Below are 12,890 nucleotides of genomic sequence, written 5' to 3' on the forward strand. Positions count from 1 at the left end.
ATTATTTTAAACAGGCAATTAAATCCATTTATGTGTCCTTTTGAAAAACAAAAAACTGAATCCTAGTTCAGGATCAGCATCTAACATACATAAAATGAAAAGAAACAGTTGTGACCCCAAATTTCTCATCACTACCCACTACCTACTCCAAACTCTTTGGCTGTGGTTCATATGTGTGACCTCATAGAACGCTGGTGCTAGAAGGGATCTCAATCTTTGGGCCAAACTCCTCATTTTACGTTGAGTATGCTGGGATTCCAGAAGGTTGGTGACATCAAGCAATAGGTGAGTTACAGTAAAGCCACGAAAAGACCCAAGTGATGTGTTAATTAGTCTTACAAGTAAAATCCAAACTAAAATGATTGCCCCACCTATCTCTTCCTGTTGTAAGAACTCATTAAAAACTCTGGAAAAAATAAAGTCCTATTTACAATTTCATTTTAAACTAAAGCAAAATACTAAAAACATTTTCCTCGCTGTTACCTAAAATTCAGAATTTCACGAATGGTACAGAGTCGAAAAGTTATTGCAAAATATTCAACATTTTATGAAAAACAGACTTCACCCTGAAGTTCGTTTTGGTTTTTTTTTTAACTTAAGTGCATGATTTGATACATCTCAGTGAGGTCTGACACTAAAAACTGACTTGCCAATTTTTTAAGTAATGCATTAATTAGTATTTACCTTAGCTTTTGCAGACAAGAACTGTAACAATGAGAAACCCATTATTAACCAATGTTGAGTGATCATGGCCAGGAGCAACACCCTGTTCTGTTTTTGAAGGACTACAGAGGTACTAATCAATCTCATAGAAAGGAACATTATCAGACACTGCTATCACGAACACTCAGAACTGACTTGAACTCCAATTAAATAGCATCTTCAAAACAATATATGCAAAGACAAAAAATCTGAGCAGGAAGGTAGAAGCACTCGTTATTTTCTTTTGACCAGACACTGGATATTTGACAAGTAATTATGCCACAAAAAGACATTTCTTAAACCACACGACTCTTAAAAGTTTTCATCACAAGGGAAAAAAACATGTATTTTTGTTTTGTATGTATGAGATGGTAGATGTTCACTACACTTAACTATGGTAATCATTTCTCACTATATGTAAGTCATTGTACTCTACACCTTAAACTTATAGTGTTGTATTTCAATTATACTTCAAAAAAACAAAGAAAAAAACCCTACGCATGGTTCAGTTTAGGACCACATGGCTCTTCCTACCTGCTAGTGTGGGCTAAATGCTTTATATTAGTGTGGAAAACGTTTGAAATTTCAGAAACACTAACAAACCTGTTCAAGTTCTTTTGGATTATTTCATCTTCATTTATCGTAACTACTGAGAAAACTGCAAGAAATCTTACTGTCCAATATGATGCTGAAAAATCACAGCAAACAGGTGATCCAGGACATCCTCAGTGCCTCAGGTGTGGGAAAGAACTGAACAAAATCAAGTTTTGGCACATGTTTTCTATGAAAATGAACTTCCTTCCAAGAGTATTTAAAGGTAGTTCAATTTAAAATACAAATTACAAACAACTATAGGGTAAAAAAGTGAACACATATAAAATAAAATCTGAAGGGTAGTGGATATACAAGGGTAGTGGATATACAATATCTTTAGCCATTATGAAAGTACAAAGAACTACGATGAGATAACACTACACACATATTAAAACAGCAAAACAAAGCAAAACTGAAAATTACCAGTGGCCATGAGAATGCAGATGTATGTGCAAGTGGACCAACTAGAATTCTCATCCATTGCCAGTTGAAATGCAAAATGATAGTCATTAGAAAATAGTTTGGCACTTTCTTATAAAGTTAAGCATGCACCTATCATTTGAGCCAGCAATTCCATTCCTTAACATTTATCTCAGTAATACGAGACCACTATGCAAACGATTACAGCCGGCCAAAAACACCTCAACTGGGAAATGGAGAAACAAATGTAGGTATGTCTACAAGTGGAATAAGATTCAGAAGTTAAAAGGAATCATCCAGTGATACACACAAGGTGGGTGAGTCTCAGAAGCACTCAGATAAGTGAAAGAATCCAGATTGAGAAGGCTACATGCCATGTGATCTGTACAGCATTCTAAAAGATGCAAAACTATTGGGACAGAAAGCAGATCAGTAGTTGAGAAGAGCTGAGGGGGCACAGGGGAGTTTTCTGGTGTGAGAGAGCTGTTCTATCTTGACTGTGGTGGTGATAGGTACATGACTATTTATATTTGTCAAAATTTGCAGAATTGCACACCAAAAAAAGTGAATTTTACCTAAATTATACCTTAACAAAAAATGAAAAATATCTGAAGAAATATATTTTTAACAGTTCAATTAGTGTTTCCACTCCCCCTGCCCCCCCCACACCACTGGGGATAGAAATGCTAGGATTTTTAAGTCTAATATTTAAACTACTCACACTTAATTTTTCACAATGTATATGTCTTACTTTTATAATCAGAAAAAATAAGAATGGTGGGAACTTAATTGTTGGTTTGTATAATACACTGATAGAACTATCAATACTTTTGTCTTTATTTACTTAAGTTCTGATATTATTCGATCATCAAAAGATTCAAAATTTCTACTAATATAAAGCTTCAATGAGTTGTTACCCACCAAACAGGACAATGAAAACTTTAAACCAGACATCTTTTATTTCCCTTGGATGAAATGATTGATATACATAATACGAGTCAGCTATGTATCCTGTGATATAACAAACTTCCTTCCAAGAGTAGTTTAAAGGTAGTTTCATTTAAAATACAAATTATAGGTCTGTAGAAATTTTGTAAAATAAAAGTTTTATTGGTATATTAAGGAAGAAAGAATTCAAAAGGTGAAGACAACACAAAGGCAATAAACTTATCAGTGAGAAAGAACACTTTCTAGCAATTACTGTTCAGAGCTCACTGGTGTTGATTAGAAAATATACCAGCATCCTTTGTGTGTCAGAGTAGTAAACCTCCTATGTTCTGTAGTGTCACTAAACAGTTCGTCCAAAGCCACTTTTATGTAAAATTCCGAAGAACAGTTTTGGGAATACAATGCGGTTACAATGCATCCAAATGGATCCAACATCCATTCTGGTCATTATTCTAGGAAATACACTCTATTACCCTTGCTCACAAATATGCAATAATGAGTTTTTTGCCTGTTAGTTTCGTAAGTTTCCTCTATTCTATTGCCATTATTAAGTCAAATAGGGAAAGGGAAGTGACAAACATGGCATCTTCAGACCAGGACTGTGATTCCTGGTGCTCTAGTTTCATTATGAGTGATCTCCCTAATAAGTTAAAATTGAAGAACAAAGACATATAGCCCTAATTCTGCAGCAGACAATTACAGGAACCAACTTAAAGTACTTTTTAATCATTAAAGACTGGCGAAATTGAAATGTCACCAAGTGAATCAAGGAGAAAACCCCAAGTCAAAAATTATAACTACTTGCCAGGTTCACACCTGAGCTATTTGTGGCATATAAAGTGTTTCAATGAGCCGAAAATAGCGTTCAAGTCTAATAAAACCTCCTAATACAACTATTACAGAACTGCTTTTTACCACTTCTTCAAATGTTTCACTGATCTGAAAAGCTACAATTTGAGAAAAAATTAGCAATAAAAGTAAAGAGCTAAGGAGCTGAACTCTAACTTAGAACTCCGTGTTGGTGATAATAGGAATAAGTGAAGTTTATGTAATGGACTTAACAAAAAATATATTAATGATAATCTGATTTTTTACCAATATAGAAGGCACTTTCGGTCACTTACAACATGTGAAAAATCTTAAGGTTTTCCAATATTTGTCTTTATCTATATGTAAAATTGAAGAGGTCTTCAATTTTTTCAGGGAAAAAAAAGATAAGAGTACAGAAAGGTAATTCCGAGATATTGTAGACATTTAAAGATTCACCAGTGAATTTGCATAAAATTTAATGTTGTTGAAAAAAATTAGTAAAATTGTTTCATTTTTGCTCTCTTCACCCACACAAACTATAAACATGACTAATGACAGTGTCTCATTAAGTCAGATAATGTATGTCAAGATTATGGAATCATGCCTAGCAGTTCGGTTTCAAAAAATAATTGCCACTATACTCCAGGAAAATAGGATACTGTCTGACTTTCATTGTTACAAACCCGTGCCTGTCACAAGAGCTCAATAATTATCTGTTGATTGACTGAAATACAAGTAATAAAAAACTTCATCTCAGTCATGGAATAGGCAGGCTTATATTGATTTTAGGTTTTCAGAAGTACCTGTCTGAGGTTTGATGTAACCTGGCTTTTTATTTCAAAGTGTACTGACCTCTGCTTTTAATGTAATGCTCCAAAACAAAAGTGATTTGAGAATGTTTCCCTTCTACTGCTCAGTTCATACAACACAATATGGTTCAAAATCCAGACTGCATGTGATTGTCCTCTATTCCTAAATCAGTCTGTATTCACAGATTAGTTATCTGAGGATGGAAGAACTCTGATCTGTGCAGTCTAGGAGCTGCAGGCCTCTGTGTAAGTGGCTGCCAGCCAGCAGAACCACCTGAGTACAGCACCTGTCTCATGTGCGCCAAGTGACTTCTGTAAAATCCATGTCTTCAAGAGTCACAGGATTGGCAGAATAGGAAAGCACTCTGGGCTCCCGGCCTGCTGCAATAATCTGTAGAGCATGAACTGTGCCTGTTAGGCAAGGGCTCTGCCAGAGACACAGGTGAAGGGGTGCCTCCCTCAGTTACTCGGCACTGTATTCTCACTCTTTGGAGGCCAAGAACTGATGGGATGACTCTCTGACCAGCTGCTGGGAGCTTTAAACAGTAACCCAAATGTCATTACTAAGATCTAATCAAGCCTGAAACAAAGTAATTTTTATTTTCTAAGTTTTGACTCTTCTTTTTTTAGCAACCCTGAATGTTTCCATATTATGTTTAATCCTAGACTTCATCATTGGATATTATTACATTCGTTTATAAGTGCAGCTAGTTCATATTAAAAATGCAGTATACTTTTGTAGATTGGTATCTGTTTAATTTATAAAATGTACTGTTAAAGTCAATGTTAAGATTACTTAGTAATAAATAGTAACATTAAATACCACCTATGGCAAAAAGTACACACAGCACTAGGAAAAGTAGACACATTTGTATGTGTTTCAGTTCTTGGAAGTACTGAAATGCCTTAGAAAATACACTATTACTCAATATTAGTAAAATATAAATACTATAATTGAGTTAAGAACCAAGGTAAATGAACTGGCAAGCACTACCTCAAGAAAGTTCTTTATGGTAACAATGTTAACAAGTTTAAAAGGGAGCTCTTCAACTTGAAATACTCATCAGAGCATCCATCCACAGCCTTTAAGCAATATTTCAGGTAAAAAAATATTTCCTTATTAATTCCCTTAATAATCAACTTTCAGCTAATAAAAAATTAAGATGGGTTCCAGACATTACTATTTCCATGGTATCCCTCCATTTCTCCTATGGAATCCTTGGCACCCTGACCTTCTGGATAGTTCTGGTTCTATTCTTCATCTCTTTATGTAGCCTTTCAAGGGAGGCACTCACAATTAGTCCTCAGTGGCCCGCTAGAGAAGATTCAACCCATGCACTCTTAGTCCTATCCTACTGAAAGACGAAGTAGTTTAACCTTAAGAACAGCAAACGAACTCATACCTATGAGTCTCCTAAAGTTTGTTTTAAACCATAACTCCCTCTCTGTCTTTTTTTTTCCTTGAAGTTCTGTTGAATAAGAACTATTCCTTGTTTCAGAGTGATTCCCAGTCTGAAATTTGCTATCACCCCATAGCATCATTTAGTAAGTTCCACTCTCTTCTGCACATTCTATAAAATGCTTCCTGGAGCTATAGATGTTACGAGATTCAGATTCATTTTGTTGGGAAATAATACTTCACAGATATGCTAATTGAATAAAGGGTTTACAAAGTTGGAATATTCTAATTCTCTTTCCTTTTTCACTTACTATGTAGAATAATTACCTAAAGGACAATTTCTTGGCTGGGCTAACTTAGGTAAGGAAACTTTCATCCAGGAAAGCTTAAATCAACACTGGGTGCTCTCCCTGGGGATGGTAAAATTTCCCAAGGCAGATCTTGTGGATTCTAATGAAAAAGGCCCTCCACAGAAGACAGCTAGAGTTGAGAGAGTAGATGAGCCCCAGGTATAATTCATACAAGCTGTTAGATCATGGGGCAAGAACTCTGCCTAAATTTCCCTGTGGGGAGGGATGAGGTTATACCAGTACAATACTGACAAATGCAGGATGCATGCTACCAATCCAAGGGCTAAAGCCCAGAAGGAGGCAACGAGGGGCAGCCTGATGAAGAAGAAACCCAGTGACGAGCTCCATTCTTGCCACCAAATAACACTGAATATCCTAAATAATTTAAAGTATACATGTTTGTATATGGGTCAATATAAAATTTTATATTGAATATAAATATAAAAATACATATAGGGATAAGGAGGGATAAGAATATATAATATGAATATACTTATATTCAAACATGCTAGTTTAAAGTGCTTAGTAGCAACTTCCTTGCCTATACAGAACTGGTATGTTGCTTCTTTAACGTAAAAAATAATTCAAATACTTTTTAAGACAAAAAAATAATTTATATCTCAATTTACTTAGTCCCAGTAATCTGGTGATGATGTGAAAAGATGGAATTTACCTCCTCGTACAAATCCATTAGTAGCTATTGCTGAAGTAGATAATCCTGTGATAGTTGTCACAATAGTGGCCATCATTATTACAAGGACGGACAGACCTTTAAGGCAAAAGAAAAGACACTGAGAACACTTACCACTCCTACTTAAACCTGACATAAGGAGAACTAATTAGTCTGAGTATAATGAATTTACTTTACAACTTACAAATTACCTCATTTTTATCTCATTTTAGAAAAGTCAAATCAGAATTATGGAAAAAGTTACATTAAGACCACCTGATTCAAAGGAGAACATAGCTTAGAATGACTGATTGCTCGAATGCTGAGGTTCAGAGCCAAGACACGCACACAGCGACTTTATTCATTCTCAAATGAATGGAACAGTAGGTAATTTCACTTACCTATTCCAGCTTGACCCACAATCCAAGATAGTCTAATGAAAAGCATCACACCCCAAATGTTTAACATACAACGTACCTAAGAAAGAAAAAGAAACCAAGTCAGAGATGAAGAAAAGTATCAAATAGAACACAGAAGTGCTAACCAAGCCCGAACTAGGATAACACAATTTAAAAACTACACAAAGTTGTTTTAAATTATTTACCTCACTCACCCTTTCTTTAATAGATTTTTAAAGAGCTTAATGAGAGGTCGAATGTGAGCTAAGTATAATGTAATATATGGATGTGTGTGTGCATGCAAGTGTGTGTGTATGTATCACATTTATATGAATCAGCAGAAGCAACTTGAACAAGACAGCTAAAAGGAATATTTTAAGACTTCAACCATAAAAAGAGCAGTTCATGCTCCCCTTTATCAATACAACTAAAATTAATTTTTACTTATTCTTTTGAATTCCTCATTTCATGATTTCTATAGGAAATTCAAGTATTGCTTAATATTAACACAAAACACCAACTGTTCACACATCATTCAAAAATCTAAGCTATTTGTAAGACAGTTTCCCCAATTTATTTTTACTTTTATTTATTATGCCCATACATAGTATTTTAGAAGGCTATGTTCTAAAATCTAAGAACAGGCAAACAATACCACCTGGAGCTTCACATTCACTCTATTGATTAGGCACTAAAGTTACTATTAAAACTGTGATTTTCCCTCTACTTCTCCCCTAAATGTCAGTACAAATCTATCTACTTAAGTCCTTGCAAAGTACCAATGAAGGTTACTTCAGCCTGTGTACTCCAGTCAAATCCTTAGTGACCATATGAACACTGAAAAACAGAAATAAATCTGAAGCTTAATTACCTGAACCTGTCTACTGAAGTGACCTCAACACTTAAGTATTTCTCCTTTATTCTGTTGCCTGTTAACTTCTAAACATTTCTCTCCAAAAGAGAATGTGGTAGCAAGAAAGAAGTGGTATATGTAATTCAGCTCTACTGCCTGCTCAATTTTCTCGATTCTGATGCTCCATCAGTTTAACAACTTCATACTTAATTTCTGAAAAGGGACAATATGTGAGTTTCACAAGAGGCAATACAATATAGTTTAGAAGTAATCAAGCATAATTCGATTAATATAGCACATTTCCTTTTTCTAAATTAGCATCTACAAGGAAAGGAGGCACAAGTTATTAATTTGTTCATGAAACCCTCAAAACAGTCTGAAAAAGAGAAAGAAGAGTTCTCTTGAAAATTGATGAAAATATCAGGAAAGTTTTATAATAAAAAGGAACGCTTTATATTTACAATTAAGTCTATATGTACATACTAATACACCCTTGATCCAGCCAAACTTCACAACTCCTTTGCTTTCCGCAGTATATGTGACCACAGCATCTCTGGTTGGAGTACTCTCTTCCCCGTTTGCAAAGCCATCCTCAAAAGGTTCCTGGTTATTAAAAGAAAATGTGAATTATGCTTAAGAATTAGTCAAAATGTAAAATCATGTGATAAAAACAAATATCAATAAATACATGTAGCCATGTTTAGGAGGACATAGATTTCCAAGAATCAAGGGATTTGGAATATTTTACATGAGGAAAATGTAAAGCAATAAAGTGGACGAAAACCTTAACTATTCAGAGTTTGAAAAATTTAAATTTTATCATGACAGTAAACCCATTCTAATAATTTCAAATGTTAACTACATTTTGGTGGTCTATGGAGGACACAATAATACCGTTCCCTAAGTTTAGGCCGGCAAGGCCAGTCACTTCAGACTTTGCCTCTCCCTCCAGCCACAGCTTCATACTGCCTTGCTGGCATCCTTCCCGCATCTGAAATCCAATGTTCACAATTTAAAACTCCTCTTCCTCATAAGGAGCACAGTTCTCCCTGTGAAGCCCCAGGACGGCAGGATTCCCATGGTCCCCGAGATCCGCTCACATCTCCTCCCTTTACTCACTCCTCATCTGCATCCATCCAGCCTGCCACTCAGTGCTCTTCACTTCCTCCCTCGCAGTCCTTCTCAGATTCAGACATGAACTGGTTGATACCACGCATTTTCACAACTAGCATTGTCTTCTCAGGTTTTTACAGTTTCACATCTGATCCTACTGTGCTTAGTTTTTTGTTCTGTACCTTCTCTCTCTGTTTCCCTGGTTCTCAGCTCTTGTTCAGTCCCAACACACCCAAGGCACAGGACGAATTTCCAAACCAGTGACAGTGCCTTACACAGGTCATGAAGGGTGGAGGGAAGTGTTGGGAGACAGAAAATAGTCTAGACCTAGAAACTATCCCCATAGTTCTTCCTTGACCCCATAGCTCAACAGCAGGGAACAGAATCCTGCTGTGTTTCCACCCTAATTCTTTAAATACATGAGAGCCAACCAAATTATCATTTAACCTGAAAATTGGCCATTCTTAGGTGGTTCATACCTTCTAGTGAATTCTTAAAATGTTTCACAGACATGAGCTGTAGCAAGTTCCATGTAACAGAAAAAAATCTATGTCATAATCCAAACTTCCCTTTTTTCCTTGACCAGTATCTGTTATCCAGTACACTCATTTAATTCAATTTACTGCATTACTGCTATATGCTTTTTCAAAGTGCTATCAACCTAATCAGTCCTTAGATTCCATATTTTATACAACCACCACTAATTCTTAGACTTTAAAGCACTAGAAGAAGCATTACTATAAGTTAGATGCAAAAATTTCAGTATTTTTAAAAAATTATTTTACTTAGGTTTTTTAATGATGAGAAAAATAATCAAACTTTCAACTAATCCTGTGTTTGCATTCAGACAGCTATAATTTCAACTATGTAAAATACATGGAAAAGTCCTAGAACACTAAGAACTTAAAAATGAACCACTTAAAAAAAATTAATTGCCCAATCTACTATGTTATAACAGCTTTAGAGATATAATTCACATGCCACATAATTCAACCATTTAAAGTGCACAGGTCAAAGATTTTTAATATATTCACAAAGTTGTATAATTATCACAATCAAGTTTAAAACATTTTCATCATCCCTAAAAAGCAGTTCTGTGCACATTAGCAGTCCCTCCCATTTCCCCTGTCCTCTAGCTCCTGGCAATCATGTTTTCTGTCTCTATGCATTTCCTACTCTGACATTTCACATAAATGGAATAATGAAATAATAAAATATGGGGCCTTGTGTCTGGCTTCTTTTACCTACCATAACGTTTCAAGCTTCATCCATGTTACAGTATGTATCAGTATTTCACTCTTTTACTGCCAAATAATATTCTATTATATGGTTATACTACATTTTCTTTATCCATTCATTAGTTGATGCATATTGGGGCTGATTCCATGTTTTGGCTATTACGACTAAGGCTGCTGTGAATATTTGTGTAAAAGTTTTTGTGTGGATATGTTTTATCTTGGGTATATACCTAGGAGTAGAATTGCTGTGTCATGAAATACGTTTTGAAATGACTACTTCTGGTTATTTTTCTCATCTCTTCTTTCGTATCAGACTGTAGACTGTCACTTGTCATTGCAGTCTGTCTGTGTCTGACTACTGTTATGCCTCTTCCTCCCTTAGACTCTGGTATAACTTGGAACCAGTAACTATCAAACTTGTTATGTATCAATAGGGTTAAAAAAATGTGACCAGGAGTCTCTGTAGTTCAATCACAATAGCAACACACTTCGGCTTCATTTCCACTGTTGGATGTGCTCTAGATGGCTGAGCATCAATGATGATCCCAAATTAAAAAAAAAAAAAGATTCCTCATGGGGATTGACAAGCTCAGCTGTTCAAATAAAGCCAAAACAAAAATGTTTACCTGTTAATTCAATTAACTTTAAAGTAGACAGAAATTCCTTAGTTTTCACTCTAGGATATTTAGTGCTCTGCAGGTAATCTATGAAAGGAGAATTTAAAGTATTAAAGTCTCTAATATACACAAAAAGACATCTCCCCTTATCTATTAAAAGAAAATTAAAGATGTGTATACTTAATATGCTGTATTTTCCAACAGTATTGATGTAGGTGTTTTTTCAACAATGCAAAAGCATGCCAGCATCTTAAAATTTTTACTATGAGTGTTCATCAGAATACCACCTCAAAGTTTCAGATTTAGCAGTAATTATGCTAGTTTCCACTGTACTATGAACAACTATATTCAAAAAACAAAGATTTTCTAGTGTATGAAGTAGTATTTTAAAATAAACATGGATCCACATAAAATGAAAGTTTATCTCTTCATTAAGTTCTGAAGCTCTATTTTTAAAAGTGCTTGTTTTTAATCTCTAAAATACAATTCAAAAATTAAAATAAAATATTTTTTATTATTTATAGTTCAATCAGTAGATTTAAATATAATGAAACTGAGTTTATATTTGTGTTGTTTTCCTGAAATAATAGGAAAGCAAAGTAGAAACATCAAAAATAATACATGATTTTATGGATGGATAACACCATATCAAATGAAGCATACCAAATGAATTCATTTGGTGAAATAAATTTTCAAAGAGCAGCGCAGTGATTCTGAGTCTAGGGAGCAGGGATTGGTGGGGGTGGGGGGGTAACAATGGAGTGGGGAAGAGAGAAAGAGACAGAGGAAACAATGGAAGACACAAATAGACCCTCAGTAACTGGAAGGATTTTTTAATGAAAGAAATAGAGATGCTAATAAATTATATCAGCGTGAAAAGGAAATTACTAGTTTACTTGAACATGTTGACTTTGAGGAGTGATGAGACAATTTGTTAAAGAGTTCTCTCTGGCAGTTAAAAAATTCATGATTGGAGCTTAGGAGAGGGGCGGGGGATCAACAGCTAGTGGGTGAAGCTATGGGAAAAGAATGAAAAGAGAAACTTACGAGAAACATGAGGAGCTGAGCACTTCTCTGAGAATACAGAAAATACAAGAGTAAAAGGGAACGCTGGTGTCTACGTATTTCTTTGTAGAGTAACAGAGAAGTTGTAGTTCCCATCATCTCCTCTCTCCCTTGTATACTGAAAGTTCTACCTCAACCTGATCGTTCTTTCTTTTTTAACCATGGTTAACTTTTTAGTGCAACTGCCTCATCCCCTCAGCTCCCCACCCCACAAATGCCCAACCAAGCTTGCGGAAATACTACAGCACATTGATCAACGCACACCAACCTGGCCTTCCCCACTACGACACTGGGACAGTTTTAACATATCCAAAGACTCTGCCTGCCAAACTTAATGTACATTTTTCAGTCTCCGTCTCACTGGATTTTTAAAACAGCATATAACACTGCTGACTACGCTCTCTCCCAAAACATTTCTTGAAATACCACTCTCTCAGCCTCTCCAACCCAGCAATTACATATTAAGAGTCTCTTCAACACTTAGTTATCAAACAAAGACTAGGGAATTACACTGCTTTCTCCCATTTTGATCTATGAGATAAAATCTGGATCCCAGCCACAATTGATGTACTTTTTAAAACAATAAATCAACGTTAGGAAATAATCTAAAGTGGCAGAAAAATAACATGAACAAGATAGAAATTGGGGGTGGGGGTGGGGATGGGGATATGTAGCCATAAAGTATTTAACAATACTTTAAATATGTTAATATGTTTAATAATTGCTTATTCCGAAGAAGGTGCTATGTAAGGGTATTAAGTTTGATAGAGAATATAGAGATATAAAAATATACAAAAATGCTTATCCTTGTTTAGGCTATCTAATTTCAAATTATTCAGGCAGACCACATCATGTAAATACTAAAAAAACTTCTGGTATTTAACAACCACCAAAAGAGTCACAA

At 35.2% G+C, this 12,890-nt stretch overlaps 1 protein-coding gene across 2 annotated transcripts in view; it reads right to left on the bottom strand.

Moving 5' to 3' along the window:
* The window catches only part of SLC12A2 (solute carrier family 12 member 2), a 100,168-nt gene that overhangs the window by 69,053 nt on the left and 18,225 nt on the right, over positions 1-12,890 (bottom strand). For both annotated transcript variants that reach the window (XM_037016169.2, XM_017663698.3), the window contains exons 2-4: positions 8,437-8,556; positions 7,104-7,179; positions 6,706-6,801 (exon numbers count right to left, since the gene is read on the bottom strand). In XM_037016169.2, the coding sequence (XP_036872064.2) occupies positions 6,706-6,801; positions 7,104-7,179; positions 8,437-8,556 (292 nt within the window). The remainder of the gene's footprint in view (positions 1-6,705; positions 6,802-7,103; positions 7,180-8,436; positions 8,557-12,890) is intronic.

The sequence above is a fragment of the Manis javanica genome, chromosome 14, assembly GCF_040802235.1.
Source record: "Manis javanica isolate MJ-LG chromosome 14, MJ_LKY, whole genome shotgun sequence".
NCBI classification, from domain to species: Eukaryota; Metazoa; Chordata; class Mammalia; order Pholidota; family Manidae; genus Manis; species Manis javanica.